General features: G+C 34.0%; 1 protein-coding gene across 5 annotated transcripts in view; it reads right to left on the minus strand.

Annotated features, from left to right (window-relative positions):
- Nucleotides 1-331: 331 nt before the first annotated feature.
- GNPDA2 (glucosamine-6-phosphate deaminase 2) overlaps nucleotides 332-16,463 on the minus strand; it is a 31,059-nt gene continuing 14,927 nt past the window's right edge. For 4 of the 5 annotated variants that reach the window (XM_037829716.1, XM_037829713.1, XM_037829712.1 and 1 more), the window contains 2 exons: nucleotides 14,374-14,548; nucleotides 332-2,445 (listed from right to left, as the gene is read on the minus strand). In XM_037829716.1, coding sequence (XP_037685644.1) covers nucleotides 2,384-2,445; nucleotides 14,374-14,548 — 237 coding nt within the window. In that variant the 3' untranslated portion in view covers nucleotides 332-2,383. Of the gene's footprint in view, nucleotides 2,446-6,288; nucleotides 7,239-14,373; nucleotides 14,549-16,463 lie in introns of those variants that run through there. The other variant, XM_037829715.1, reaches the window with a different exon arrangement.

The raw sequence follows: 16,463 nt of genomic DNA on the forward strand, positions 1-16,463 counted from the left end.
TAACTGTTCAAAGTACCATCATATATAGTCATGCATTCATCACCCTAATCTATTTCTGAACATTTTCCTTACATCAGAATCAGAATAAGAATTAAAAAAAAAAGTAAAAAAGAACACCCAAATCATCCCCCCCATCCCACCCTATTTTTCATTGTTTTTTTTTTGCCCCATTTTTGTACTCATCCATCCATACACTGGACAAAGGGGAGTGTGATCCACGTGGCTTTCCCACTCACATTGTTACCCCTCATAAGCTACATTGTTATACAGTCGTCTTCAAGATTCAAGGGTTTGATAGTTGCAGGTATTTACTGCTAGCTATTCCAGTTCATTAGAATTGGTTATCTATATTGTGCGTAAGAGTAAAAAGTTATTTTAAAGTGACCTCTTGGCTCCTTTTGGAATCTCTCATTGAAACTTACTTCATTTCACATCCCCCTTTTGGTCAAGATGATTAATATACTTTTAACACAAATGTTATCTTCCATCCATTTTTGCCAGGAAGGAAAAGTGACAAGTTGGTACTTGGCACACAGTACATATTATGTAAGTGTCTGCTATTTAATGTTTGCGCTTTTCTTCGTATTCTTGCAATTCGGGCAAATTGTACCCTCCTTTAACCTGTGACTCTTTGGGAAATAATTTTATTTGTACTAATAATAGGCAAAAAAGATATTTTCCAAATTTTGTAGTGTGTGCTTAAGTTCTCTCCCTTGGCCACTCTCTCAATCAGATGATAGTGGTGATTTGGCATCATGAGTGTTCTCAGTGTATCCCCTGGAGGACCTTTTATTGAGAAGACTTTAGCAAACATTAAAATAATACCTAAGAAATGATATGAGTACTAGAATAACCACTATTTATTGAGTTTAATGTGCTGGCCACTGTGTTGAGCTCTATAGGCATTTCCTAATTTAATTTACAATAACAAGGGAGTGAAGGTTGGGACAGTTACCCAAAAATTAGAGTAATTAGTTGGCCAAAACAAGTTAAGGCAATGTGTAGTAACCAATTCTTTATTAGTACAAATGTGACTGGAACATGCTACTGATTTACTAGTCATTTAAAAAGCATGAGACCTACCTACAAATATATTACAACTTCATCTGGAATTAAAATAAAGCAGAATATTTTACTCTATTTCATCTTTAATTTTCTATTTAAATATTTTAAGGAACTTAACTGTAAATACATTTCAGTAACACAGTAGATATTTAAGTAATGATGGTTCTACCAGAATGGTTTGTAAGACACAAAATATGCAAAGTTTTTACTTCCCATGGAGCAAGATGGAGAAATTAGAGGCGGGGACATTGTCTTTATAGCTTACATCTCCTTACTGCGTGGCTACAAACTAATAGTAATTGCAGGGTCACAGGTACTATATTAATCATTGGCATCTGTCAAGTGCATGTATTCTTCCATTTCACTTTTGGGAATAAAGTATAGATAACATTTGTTTATTATAAGCTTTATTTGAGTTAAAGGTAGAAAACTTAAAACAATTTAATGTGCAAGTTGCTATAGCAATCTAAAATACAATAATTCCTTTTATACATCATCATAAACTTCATGTCATTCTTTTAGACATTTTTTATATATAAGGAATAAAGCTAACCATTTATGAAGTTTAACAATCTTTTTTTTTTCCCAAAAGAATTTCCTGAAGTATGTTGCTAAGTATAAAGCTCATAAATGCCAATATACTATTAAGGGCATAAACCTAAGTTATTAAACAAAAATAAGAGCACATTTTTAAAAAAGTGCTACAGAAGAAGGTACATAAAAAACATATACATACTTTTCATAAGGACATAAAGTGTACTTTTTTAGGCATTGTCATCTCTTCCCAATTTCCTTTACCAACAATATATAGCAAGACTTTTGATGCCCAGATCCTACTACAGGAAGACTGACTAAGGCAACTATGTGCAGAAAAGCTTGGGTGTAATGCACAGAAAATATAAAGGTACTATCCCAAAACTAAAGGTTTGATAGTTGTTTGGCTTTTGTTTTCACATGATTAAAAATACAAATCTGTGTTTATTATGCCATTGAAATCATGAATGGTAATGTGCAAATTTTTACCTTTAAAATAACTTTTTTTTTTTTAAACAGGCAGACTTCATTTCTCTGCTGTTTTATATGCGGGCTATGTGGTTTCTGTATTTTATTATAAACAGCTGACAATTCTGACAGCTAAGTATAATTAAGTCCTAGAATAAAATAGACATTCTAAATATGGAATGTTTAGCATATATATTGGACTTTAAAAATAAGTCTTCAAAATTCCCCATGTTCTATTATATTGCATAGCTGAAAATCATCTACTACTTATAAAAAGTGTTCTCTTCATTCCAGTAGAATTTTGCTCCAGTCTCCTTCAATTTCCTTCTTTCATACTATGTAGTGGATCCACAAGTTTATTATGCACATGCATTAAACCTTAAAGAAAGAAAGTACAGTTCTAGTTGTATTTTACATTATTTTAAACTGCATACCATTTACTTTAGAAAACTAACAATTTATGAGATACAGTAATTATATAGGTTCCCACCTGATACAAAGTAGTCAGGTGTACTGGGAAGATGCAAACAGAAAAATTTCAGTATCTTTAGTTTTATCTATATAGCAAATAACAATTTACAGTTAGCTATGACACAGTGTAGATCTGAGATGTATAGAGGAACTTTGGGAATAACCAAAAGTAGGTGCAGTTCTTGCCTTCAGAGAGCTTCAGTTCACAAGATAACACATTTGAATACTGGACTGGTTATTAACACATTATAATTACATCTACAAGTTTGTTAATTTTGATCCTCTATGTCAGTTCTTCCACCAGATTCCAGTGAGGGCTTCAAAACTGCCGTTACACTAGGACAGCTTTAGTTTTTCAATACATTACCCTATCCATTCATGTGGTAAACTCTTTTTCACTATTTTGACATCTGTTTATGATAGGGGCTGATTACAAGCTTAACCATTCCACACTGAGGGAGGTTTACTAAAACAATACAGAAGACAGCTGCTATTAATTTCCTAGATGTTAATTTCATTTTATAATTGGTATGCTTGTAAATCACTCTTACCTATTAATTTATGGAAATAACTTCTAGTTCTCATGTTTTAATGGTTAAGTACTTTCTTCAGGGGAAAATAGTTCTAAAAAGATTACCTTTGATGCAATTATTGAACTAAAGATTATAAAGATTACATATTCTGGTGGTAAGAGGAATCAGTTAAATTTTCCAGGTTATCAAGAACATGGAAGCTGGAGGTAGAGAGTCATAATGCAGGTTGCCTCCCACCCCCACCCCCTAGAAATGGGAATTTTGGATTGGGAGACAGGGTACTTGTAAGTAGATGTTCCCTGTCAGGAACGCTGCTAAAGCATTCTAAAATCCAAACTCTGAGGAAGATCGACTTTGAGGGGAAAAGCAAAGCAAGGAACATGGCAAAGAGTGTGGAGAACTCTTAATGGAAGAAAAAGAGAAGTCTTAAAAAGGGGGAGTTGGGTGGGGTGGGGAAGCAGTCACTTAAGAAACTAAAAGTGAGAAAATGCTATTTGATACCCTACTTCAGAGTCTGAATGACACCTCAAATTTAGCAAGGTCAAGAGTCATTTTCCCCTTTCAATTTTTTTTTTTTTTTTAAATCTTGCACATGGTTGTCACCATTCACTGAGCTACTAAAGCTAGAAATCTAAAGCAACTGTTTTCTTGCTTGCTTTCTTTCCATGTCTACTCATTTTATTTGGCACCAAGGTCTTTGGGCACTACTTTCAATTTGTATCCTAAAATGGCCATAGTTCATTTCCACTGCTGCCACCCTAGTCCAAGTCACTGTCATCTAACCTGTCTACACCCCCCAGCTCAATAATCCTGCTTTCACTCTTTTTCCCTGCCCCAAAATTCAGTTTTTACACAGCAGCCAAAATGATCTTTTTAAAACCAGAAACTGGTTTATACCATTTCCCTATTTAAAAAACTAATTGGTTTTGGTCACTTAGAAAATAATTTAGATTTTATTTTACTGTCTCTGTCTCTGATCTCATGTCTTCTCACTCACCCCCTTTCTCACTATGCTAATAGTCACTCTGGTTTAATTTTTGTTATATCAAAAAGGCTAAACTTGGTTCTAGTGTAGAGTATTAAGCTGTTTCGTTCTGCCTGGAATGCTCTTCACCCTGAGCAAAGCATGACTGGCTCTTTTTTGTCTATTAGGTCTCAGCCCAAATGTACTCTAAGATGAATTACTATTTCACTCTTTCTACAGAGAATTTGAAAACGTGTTTTTTCTATCATGTCTCCAATTAACCCATGTCCAGGGCTTTATTATTCACTGCTGTATGTTTTGGGTTTATAAAGGAATATGTCACATAGTGGGAGCTCAGTAAACATTGTTAAGTCTATGAAGATTTAGTGAGGTAGTGATAGCTGGAGGTGAAGGTGGAGTTGAAATATAGATCATATGCTGACAGAAAGGAGGAGGTGGAGGAGAGGATGGAAACAGGAGAGGAACATTGTGTAGCTCAAGGTCCTTTAGATAGGACAGAAAGGGATCAGAGGCATCACATGATTGGCCAGGACCTTAAAGGAAAGGATTTATGAGGACTTAGAGAACTTGAAGCTTGTTGGTAGGAATTTGGAGGAACAGAAATGTTAAGCATCCCATGCAGTAATGGAAAAAGTTTGAAAACAGCAAAACAGCTGACCTGGGGGAAAAAAGGACTTCTGTATATAAAGTATCAAGTTGAGCATAAAGGCACTTGAGTTTTAGTGCCACCTCAGATAAATGGCAGCCATTTAGTTACTTGGCCTTTAGCATTTACTTATAAAATGGAGGAATCTCAGTTCAAAAGTTGATTCTACAATTCAAAACAAAGTAACTTATTGAGAATACTACATAATAGCCTTAGTTTTATATTGGTGTTTGGTTTATATATGTCTCAGATAATGTAATTTCCAATACTTGAATGTTTTTCTGATAGTTAGAGTTATATACCTTCTCCCCACTGCTTAGCAGTGCTTTGAAGACAATACACCTGTGATAAATATCCATGAATAAACAAACCAATGAATATTTCACTCACTAGAATTTATGCAGAGCCATCCCTGAGTCTAGTTTTGATATATACTGGCTTATTGTCATTTGTTCTCTGCTCAAAAAATGTTAATATGCAAAAGTATTTTTGAGGGGACCAATAAATCCCCCCACCTCAGACCATGTTGGTGCTATAGAGGCTGCTGTAGTTAATTTCAAACCCTCACAGAGGACAGCTCTTGGATGTTCAAGTGTGTTCTGAAGGAAGATGGAGCAGAATTAATCCACAAGCATCTGTCAGTGGGCATTCTTTTTTTTCATGGAGGCTAGTTTTAAACTACACTAGCTTTTAAGTCTTCTGCCCTTGGCCTACATTCTAATATTGCAACTTGTGAGGTTAAAAAAATCCTACATACTATCATTTAAAAAGTTAAACAGCATTCTTTAAGCCTGACAAAAGAGTTAAACTTAAAATGCAACAGAAAGTAAAGCAGTGGCTACTAAGTCATCTCTGATTCCAAGACAGATGTCACCTGGAAGTTGTCTGCCTGGTAGGAAAAAGAACATCAACTTTTAATACAGAATCCAAGGACGTACTAGAGTTAAAAAAAGGTTCAAGAAATCCCTGGATCCTCCAAATTAATATGCAGATTTATATGCATGCACATGTATGTGTGTCTGTGCATGCTTATGTAAATGTGCGTTTTTCTGAAGACAAAGTCTCCACCAGGTTCTCGAAGTGGTCTATGACCCAAAAAAGGTTAAGAGCTACTGACATATTAGCTGTTTTGCCTTTTTTCTCTTAATCTATAAATTCCTCTTTGTTTTAAAAGAAAAATCTAGCCCCATTAATATAGTTAACCATCCTCTATTAGCAGGAACCTTTTTTGCCTCTATGTTGGTGTCGTCTTTACATCTGTGCTGTTCTTATGCCCTTTCCTTTTAATCTAAATGCTACTTCCTGGATTTCCAATTTCATTAGGTCAGTTAATGTTTTCTTCAACTAATCTATAAATATAAATCTTCTGTTATTTAATATTCTTTAGACTTCAGAGTTTGACTCACGTAATTTTTTAACACTTAAAATGGTTTGATAATCAGGTATTCATCCATCTGCTTGCCCAACCACGCACAATTTATCAATGTGCCAGACACATTTCTACATGTGAAATAATGCAGCAAACAAAACTAAAGTCCTTGCCTTCATGAAGCGTTCATTTTAATGTAACATTTTGCATTTTATTTTCTCAAATCACTTGATGTTATAGCTAAATTAAACAAGAATGCATCAACTACTTTCAGACATGGATGCTTCTTATACTACTTTTGACTCACAGAGTATGAAACACTGTCCTTTAAGGCACTTTAACCCATGTTTATTGGCTGATGACACTAACTGGAAAATACACATTTACTGAGGATATGCATTAAGGTGCAATTTTTGTAATGTAAAAGAAATATTTGCTAACGAAAAAGATTTGTCAGATGATTTCTCCAAACAGAACCAATCCCATTTGAAACAGGATTTAACTTAAAAAGTTTAATAATCTATATTCAAGAACCACTGTATACAAAAAGCAGTAAAATAGAGACAAAAAGAGACCCAAGAGGAGAGAGGACAAAGAAAATAGTAATTTCAGCCATGTTAGATGTTAGAAGATGTAACATCGTCTAGAGGATTACCTTTTAGAAGATCATTTTTCTACTTCATACAATTCAACTATCATTTGCTAACAACTGTGACCACAGAATAAACACATTAGAGAGCTTTCAAACACTGAAAACACCTGGATAATATTAAAAATTTAACTCCCTTTACAAAGTTTTTTTTTTTTTCCATGAACATTGGACATAACTTTTATACATTAAGATAAGGCTGTTTCCAAACTATAAATTATTTTGAATATTCTATTAATTGCTCTGTGGATAATAAACCAAGAATACATTATGACGAAGTAGAAATTGATGACTTAATACACAAGTATTTGATGAAAATTATTAACTGCTACTAAAGTCATAAACAGAAATAAGTACATTCTTTTAATGAGTTTTGATAAAAATGCACCAGACTTCCTGACATGTTGCCAGAAGAAAAGTTAAATATAGATTCTAAATGTCATTGTCTTTACAAAATAACTTATTGTTTTGGCTCAATCTGAATTCATTCAACCTCTTTCAAGGTATTGGAGTGGGGCCTAAAGAGGATGAAACAGAAAAAAACACATTAATCATGATGATGATGTCTCAGTAATATACTAACTCAAGGATGCACAGAAGTTTTATTTAAATATCAAAAACAAAACCAAATAAAAAAATTCTCAAGTATTAAACAACTTTTTCTGTGATTTACTTGTATCTTCCAAATGATACATACTGAAATAAACTTCCAGTAACTAATGATTTTGTTTTGGATCTATTTAACCTAGAGTATCACTTGAATTAAATAATTAGAATCCTTTTAAGATTCCTGTTGGCACTTTGTAGAGATGGAAGAAAAATGGGTAGTGATATGAGTGGAAGTTGAAGAATTACAGATGGCAACTAAAGAATTCAAACCCTCATGTACATTTTTAACTCATGTAGTAATAACTCAAGAGGATATGGGAATATATATAACTACATTTAAAACATAAATTTATGAATATCCAATTCCTCTGCAATATCAAAATATCTGTAGTGTAAAATGAAGCCTACATATAGCCCAGAATGTTATCTCAATTGCATTTTTCTTCATGTTAAAGGAGGCATCCTAACAAAAGCTGATATCTTGAAACCTCTTCAGAAATATATATAGTCCCAAAGTAGAAAATAGTGTCTTCAAAGACAATGAAGCAGTGAGAATAGTCTACACTTAAAAATGTTTCAGAAGAGCTTAGAATCTGGATAGACAGAACTTACAGAATTAAATAGCATAAACATCTACTTTCCTTCTTTGCTTTAAATTATCTTCAACATATGTCTGCACTTTGGGGAAGCAATGATTATTGTACTGTTATTCCATGTACTCAAACACATGGAAATATGGTTTTGATTTAGATGATATCATAAGAGTTTATTCCTCTTCCGGGAGGTAGTAACAAAGTGGTAAAAAGTCCAGACCCCTGATAAGCTTGGTTTTAGTTACTCAGCTTTGCCCACATATAAGCTAAATGAATTTAGCTAAGTGCCTGATTTAAGCCAGTAAGTATAATGCATTTAAAACAACATCTGGCCCTGGCAACGTGGGACACAGATTCCAGGAATGAGCCTGATCCTGACATCGAGGGACTGAGAAGGCTTTTTTGACCAAAAGGGGGGAAAGAAAAGCAACATTTGATAAGGTTGCAGTGGCTAAGAGAATCCAAATAAGAGTCAAGAGGCTGCCCTGGAGGTTAATTCTATGTAAGCTTCACCTAGATATGCCAAATAACCACAATATGATAAAGCCCAAGTCAACAGTAGTCCTGAACCTTAAAGAATATTTGGATCCCTGAGACTCCATAAAAGTTTCACTCACTAAGTTTATTCTTCAGAAACATAAATTCTTCAGGGAACTCCTATGCCAGCTAAGTCCCCAAACCCAGAGGCAATAGCCTCTTCAAGAACATCAACCAGATGAGTCCCTTTTCTCATAAATTTGACACCCCTTTTCAACATGAACAAGTTAGGGTGGTCACTGCCTAGACATCCCTGAAGATCACGAAAGGGATTAGAGGAAGGGGTAGCAACAGACAAGTTGGAATTTAACAAAGGAATATGAATACTGAAATCTCTAAATAATTTTCTTTTTCTTAGTTGCTAGGGTATTAGAATAGCCAGAAGGAAAGAACTGAGATGGTGGAACTGTAACTCATAGCATCCTTTGAAATTTCTTCTATAGCTACTTGTTAAATTGTATTTCAAAACCTATCACTTTTTTTGTATATATGTTATATTTCACAATAAGGAAGTAACTGAAACTGTGGAAATGTAACCCATGATAGTCTTAGAAATTTGCTAACTACTTGTTAAGTTGAAGTTGAAAAGTTATTACTTTTATGCATATATATTATATTCTACAATAAAAAAAATGATTAAAGGAAACAATATCTAGCCATATAAATATTGGCTATTAAATACTCTGTTAAATATTCACTTCACTAAAATATAAAAATGTTCTGATAAAAACCAAACTCCAACAAAATTCAGTCTAGTAAAGGGATTTACCTGGGGATTCCTAGTACTGAAAAATGGCCATGTTAATTTCCTTAGAAGTGGTGTTAAAATTTATGGATAATGAGGATTTCCTGTATTAATTTTTCAAGGTAACCAATATTTGACATGAAATAGGAAGGACCACATAGAAAAATATAGGCTTGGCAAACAAACAGTAAATTAGCTGATAAAAATACAAATGACTGCAAATAATGTGTTTTAACAATAGAGATATGTTTAAATTATGTTTAAATAAATCTACTTGATTATGTAATCATTAAAAAGGTTTTAAAAGAATATTTAGTAAAATGAGAAAATGCTTGCAACCTATAAGTGAAAATACAAAACTACATAGGTATCATAATCACAATTTTGGTTTAAAAATAGGACTGCTGGCTTCCAGTAGACTAAGATGGCAGTGTAAGACTCTACAGGTGCCATCCCCTCTAAGAATCTTTGAACAACTAGAAAAGTTGGCAGAAACCTTTTCCTCAGAACTCCAGAAAACAGTTAAAGGGTTGCAGCAACCAGGTGAGTGCCAGCTTTATAAATTGGTAGGAGAAGCTCCTGATGCCTTTACTGCTCCCTCCCCACCCCTCCCCTGGCAGTGTAAAACAGCCCTGCATGTTCTCTTAAGTGGTTATAAGCCTGTGTAAATATATTAGGTGGAAGCATGAAAGACTGAACCAGAAAATTCTTCTCTGGCTTGCCATCCCAGAACTTGCCCTGCAGGCAGAAGCAGCTTGCTGAGGCCAAAAGCAGTGTAAGAAACAAGTCAGTCAGAGCATCATGGGGCAAAGAATTACATGCTTTAATGCATACAATAAAGCATCCAGGAGGAGGAGAAAATCTATTTCATAGGGAGTGTGTGTGTGGGGGGGGCATTTGAATTTCTGTAAATGGGGGTGTTCCTGAGGCCAAGAGAAAGCACAAGTTGAGGAAAAGACACAGGCTCAGAAAAGAGCTTCTCTTTTCTGCACGACACATTTACCTCAGGCTGAATGTTCTTGACAGGAGGGCTAAATTCTGAAAAGCACCACCCAATGCATAGCCAATTTGCAAAGATGGTGAAAAAGTGATTTTCGTACTAGCCTGTTTGTTTTTATTAGCTCCTGACACACAAGGAAATCTCTGTCATGTAACTGACTGGATACAAACTTAACAAACAGCTCAGGGACTAAATCCCAGGGATAACACTTTAAAATATTAAAATGTACAGTATGCAACAAAATATTACAAGACAAACAGGAAATGATGACCAGCCAAAGGAACAAGATAAAAAACAATCAAGGAGCCATCAATGTAGTATATCAGACTTTTGACAAACCAGGAAAAGACTATTAAAAATGAACTTCAATATGTTCAAGGAGACAAAGAAAAAACACATAGAAAGAACTAAAGAATATGAGGAAAAAGACTCAGAAATTTTAAAAAGGCACCAAACAGAACTAAGACTACAATAACTGAAATGAAAAACCCCTAAGTAGTTCAGTAGCACACTAGAGCTCCCAGAAGAAAGAATCAGCGAACTTCAAGATAAGGCAATTGAAATGAATCAGACTGAGGAGGAGAAAGAAAATAGAATAAAAATAAGTGAGTAAAGCCCAAGAAACTTGTGGAACACCGAGTGTACCAACATATGCATTATGAGAGTCCCAGAAGGACAAAAAGAGAGAAGGGGTAGAAAGAATATTCAAAGAAATAATGGCAAAAAAAAAAAAAAAAATAAGGAAAAAAAAAAAGATGCAGTGCCCCCGTGAGGAGCCTGTGGAGAATGCAGGGGTATTCGCCTACCCCACCTCCATGGTTGCTAACATGACCACAGACATAGGGGACTGGTGGTTTGATGGGTTGAGCCCTCTACCACAGGTTTTACCCTTGGGAAGATGGTTGCTGCAAAGGAGAGGCTAGGCCTCCCTATGGTTGTGCCTAAGAGCCTCCTCCCGAATGCCTCTTTGTTGCTCAGATGTGGCCCTGTCTCTCTAGCTAAGCCAACTTGAAAGGTGAAATCACTGCCCTCCCCCCTACGTGGGATCAGACACCCAGGGGAGTGAATCTCCCTGGCAACGTGGAATATGACTCCCGGGGAGGAATGTAGACCCGGCATCGTGGGACAGAGAACATCTTCTTGACCAAAAGGGGGATGTGAAAGGAAATGAAATAAGCTTCAGTGGCAGAGAGAATCCAAAAGGAGCCGAGAGGTCACTCTGGTGGGCACTCTTACGCACACTTTAGACAACCCTTTTTAGGTTCTAAAGAATTGGGGTAGCTGGTGGTGGATACCTGAAACTATCAAACTACAACCCAGAACCCATGAATCTCGAAGACAGTTGTATAAAAATGTAGCTTATGAGGGGTGACAAGGGGATTGGGAAAGCCATAAGGACCACACTCCACTTCGTCTAGTTTATGGATGGATGAGTAGAAAAATAGGGGAAGGAAACAAACAGACAAAGGTACCCAGTGTTCTTTTTTACTTCAATTGCTCTTTTTCACTCTAATTATTATTCTTGTTATTCTTGTGTGTGTGCTAATGAAGGTGTCAGGGATTGATTTGGGTGATGAATGTACAACTATGTAATGGTACTGTGAACAATCGAAAGTACGATTTGTTTTGTATGACTGCGTGGTATATGAATATATCTCAATAAAATGAAGATTAAAAAAAAAAAAAAAAGACATAATGCTGAGCAAAATAAGCCAGGCACAAAAAGAGAGATATTGTATGTTACCACTAATGTGAATTCTGTGAAAAATGTACAATGTTTTATACTGTAGAATATAGGGGACCTAGAGATACCAATTAGTGGAGGGGGAATGATAATCTAATAAGAACAGATAAACTATGGAGGGTAATCTCAATGTTATGGGAATGCTCAGGAATGATTATGGTTTGTAAACTTTCTTGGATATAGTAAGATCATGTTGGAAGCAATAGAGTTATTTTAGGTTTTTTTTTCTCTTATTCCTTTGTTTTCTTATGGGTTGTTAATTTTCTTGGGGTATGGTAGGAACATGTTGGAAGCAATGTAGTTATTTTAGATTATTTGTTTTTCTTACTCCTCTGTTTGGACATGGTTTATTAATTTTCTTGGGGTATGGTAGGAACATATTGGAAGCAAAGTAGTTATTTTAGGTTATTTGTTTTCCTTAATCCATTGCTTTGTTTGAAATGTTGTGGGGTTTTTTTGGTTGTTGTTTGCCTGTTTGTTTTTAATTTTTTGATAAACAAAGTTAAAAAATTGAAAAAAATCAGTAGAAAAATGGGAGTAAAAACTAAATGACAAATAGGGTGGGATGGGGGGATGGTTTGGGTATTCTCTTTTCACTTTTATTTTTTATTCTTATTCTGATTCTTTCTGATGTAAGGAAAATGTTCAGAAATAGATTGTGGTGATGAACGCATAACTATATGATCATACTGTGAACAGTTGATTGTATACCATGGATGACTGTATGGTTTGTGAATATATTTCAATAAAACTGAATTAAAAAAAAAAAAAAAAAAAAAAAGAAATAATGGCAGAAAACTTCCCAAATTCAACATAAAAGACATGAAAATGCACATTTGAGAAGCTCAAGGAATTCCAAACAAGATAAACTTGAAGAGAACCATGCCCAGAGACGTATTAGTCAACCTGTCTAATGCCAAGGACAAGGAGAGAGTTCTGAAAGCTGTAAGAGAAAAGCAAGATGCTATGTACAAGGGAGTCCCAATTAGATTAAGTACTGATTTTCTTATGAGAAACCATGGAGGCAAGAAGGCAGTGGGACAGAATATTAAAAGTTCTGAAAGAAAACAATTGCCAACTAAGAATTTTATATCTAGCAAGACTGTTTAATTCAAAAATGAGGGGGAAATTAACACATTGACTATATTCCACCTCAAAATTTTTGCCATATTTGCATATTTTCATCAACCATGAGTTAAAGGTTTTCTATGACTTACAATTTTTAAGTTTAATATACTGATGTCTTGAATATGAGATGCCATAGATTCTAAGACACACTGTTATTTTATGAACTACTAAGATAAGCTATGGCAAGACACCAATTTTAAGACATATCTCAATTTCAGGCATGATAAATGTGAAAAAAACATGTTTTAGTTTCTTTAATCTTGTCTTAAGGAATGATATCCATGAATATAGGTTTAACTTGTTCAGTATATATTTTTCCAATACAAAGTAAAATAAACACCCTGTTACTAGAATAAAAAGATTAAAAATATATATCCATTCATGTAACACCAATAGTACACATACCACATACTACATACCTTGTGAATCACTGACCTATATATATGGCCAATAGGGTAATATAGTGTTTTTATAGTATCTATATAAACACAGGTGCTTTACAAAGAGAGCCTATTATATATCTTATTCATGTTTACATATGTATTATATATTAGTGGACTTGACTCAAGTAAGGAATATGTTTTAAATTGACTGTAGTCAAAATTTCCCTTGAAAATCTCTTAAATCACCCTACAAGGTTTTCTATAAACAGCTTGGTACAGTAAGAAACCTAAAGGAAGACTGAAAAGGACAGTCCATATGCAGATGTCTGGACAAACTATTCTGCTGTAAAAACAACCTGGATAAGCTTACTTTATCCTTAATTTAAACAGACGACAGGCTCATTCCTACTTGCAGATTTTATCCCATTCTGTTTTAACATTTAGCCATTATAACCTTGATATATGAGAACAGATTTGTCTGAAATTACAAGGATTAAATGAGATCATGGGACACTCATCCACTGGTTATGTCTGAAGATAGCTTGGAGGGTGGGGGTGAAGTAAACAAAAGAAAAGAAAACCAGAAAGGACATATAAATATTTTCTTTTGAGTTATTTAATCTTGCATATTCAATATGAAAACAATACATTTTACTGAATTATAGATTTCAAGAAAATCATGTTTATTGGAAATACAGATTAAAGAGATTCTCTTCATTGAAAAAAATAGGAAACTACTCTGATAGTACTATTTTCTGAGAAGTTTCTGTGTCTTGAAAGAACTGGCTACTGTGTCAGCACAATGCCAGTTCTCAATAGGCCACAGTGCTGGATGTAACTCCACAGTTATATTAAGTTTTAATTACCATCTACAATGGAACATTCTCAGTCTGTTTTTGAAATTTAATGCTCACCTTTAAAGTATTTCACAGTTTTAACTCTTAATTCTAAAGTAGCGTCTTCATCACATACAAAAATAGTTTGGGGATGCTGCTGAAAAGCCGAAACAGTCCACATGTGGTTAACTCCTTCTTCTATTGCTTTGTACAGGGCAAATGCTTTGTGTGCACCTGTTATGAGGATCATTACCTGAAAAACAAGGAACATTACCTGTTAATAATTAAAACACGTTCCAAATGGCTAAGATGCTCTTTTAAATTTTTTTTTCTAAACAAGGACTTTAGCACCAATATTCTTCAAAGGGTAAAATAAAAGTAATTAGCTCCACATTTCTTCACAGTTAGGTTATTTCTATTTTTTAAATTAGAAGGCAAGCATAAGGTATATGCTTTCCCCTGGTTTAACAAAGCAAAATATCTTATTATGGGGATTAGTGAATAACGCCTATCCTTATTAACACAGTAAATACTAATGTGCAGAAGAGATCTAAGAGAATGAAGAAAAATAATTTACAAAAAGGCTGTTTTGCAAAAGCAGAGTTACAAGTCAACAGATAATGAATTTATATCATCTGGAATGATACATCAAATTGTTTTAGTCCTGACAAGCAACAGATATTGCTTTAGAAAAGCAAAAGACTCTATAACAAACAGGTATTTAAAGAGTAATCCTAGAGAAAGAAACATGAAGATTGTCTGAATAAACGTGCTATCTAAAGTAGTCTTGGAACAAACACTGTATTTAAAGAATTAGGGATCTACTCAAACATAGCAGTTGTCTTTTAAGAACACATGACTGAAAATATGCTTTTTTCCCTCTTTTATTTATTTATTTTTAATGCAGTTTTACTGTGATATATCCACATACCCTACAGTCATTCACAGTGTACAATCAATTGTTCACAATACCATCATATAGTTGTGCATTTGTCACCAAAATAAATTTTTGAACATTTTCATTACTCAAAACAAATTAAATAAATAAATAAAAAACAAGAATAAAAACACTAGTAAAGCAGAACACCAAAACATACTATCACCCTTCCCCCTATTATTCATTTACTTTTTGTTTCCATTTTTCTACCCATCTGTCCATACAATGGATAAAGGGAGTGTGAGCCACAGGGGAAAATATGCTTTTAAATTCCAGAAATCCCAGGCTCTTGGTCCCCAATTGCCTATGCTATAATTCAAAGAATATGTGTAAATATAGGTAGGGTATATGTGTCAGAATGAAAATTTTCTTTATCATTTCTTAGTAGTAAATCGGTCCTATTTTACAACTCAACCTATGCATACAAGTTTTAAATAAAATAATAAACCTTTAAACACGATTTTTTTTGGTCATCACAACTGTTAAGTAAAAGTGGTTATAAGTCTAAAATATCTACAACAACAAAGTTTTTTATTGCATTTTTTATAACTATACCTTCTATTGGGGAAAAAATGAAAGATTAATGAGTCAGAATATTATTACATTTTTTAAATCAAGATTAACAATTTAATGAAATCTTAGCATCATTTTGTTGTGATGATTTTCTTTATACTCATGTTGGGGATGAAAAGTGTGAGATGAAGAGCATCATGTAATTTTGCTGGAAAAATTGACCAAAAGAAAAACCAATATTTGAATCTGTATTTGAGTAATTTTAAGGATTAGTCATATGGTTACATTATAAAACTTAAATCCTGTTAAATGTAAATTTAGTCACATAACTTTCAGTTTCATATTTTAGAGATAAGATTGTTCTAAAATCTTTCTCCAAAATATTAACTATGAAGTTTCAGTCCTTAAAAAATCTTTTTATTAGATACTGATGATTTTTTAGACAATGAAAAATTCCTCTATATTGAATGACAGTTCCATTTGTACATTCAAGTCTGGATATATTTATGTCAAGTTCAGTTACTTATTCATCACGCACTCTTTCCTCTGAATGTGTCCAATTCTGCTGCCAGAAAGGAAAGGAATTCTGGGTTTCCCTATTGCTTAACCACTTATAATCATCAGGGAAGGAAATGATAGCCCAATTAAAAATTTAAAAATGAGGCAGGGCCTACTATTCAAAGCACTTGTTTTTATAAATATGCCAAATTTAGAACAG

This window comes from Choloepus didactylus, chromosome 3, assembly GCF_015220235.1.
Source record: "Choloepus didactylus isolate mChoDid1 chromosome 3, mChoDid1.pri, whole genome shotgun sequence".
NCBI lineage: Eukaryota > Metazoa > Chordata > Mammalia > Pilosa > Megalonychidae > Choloepus > Choloepus didactylus.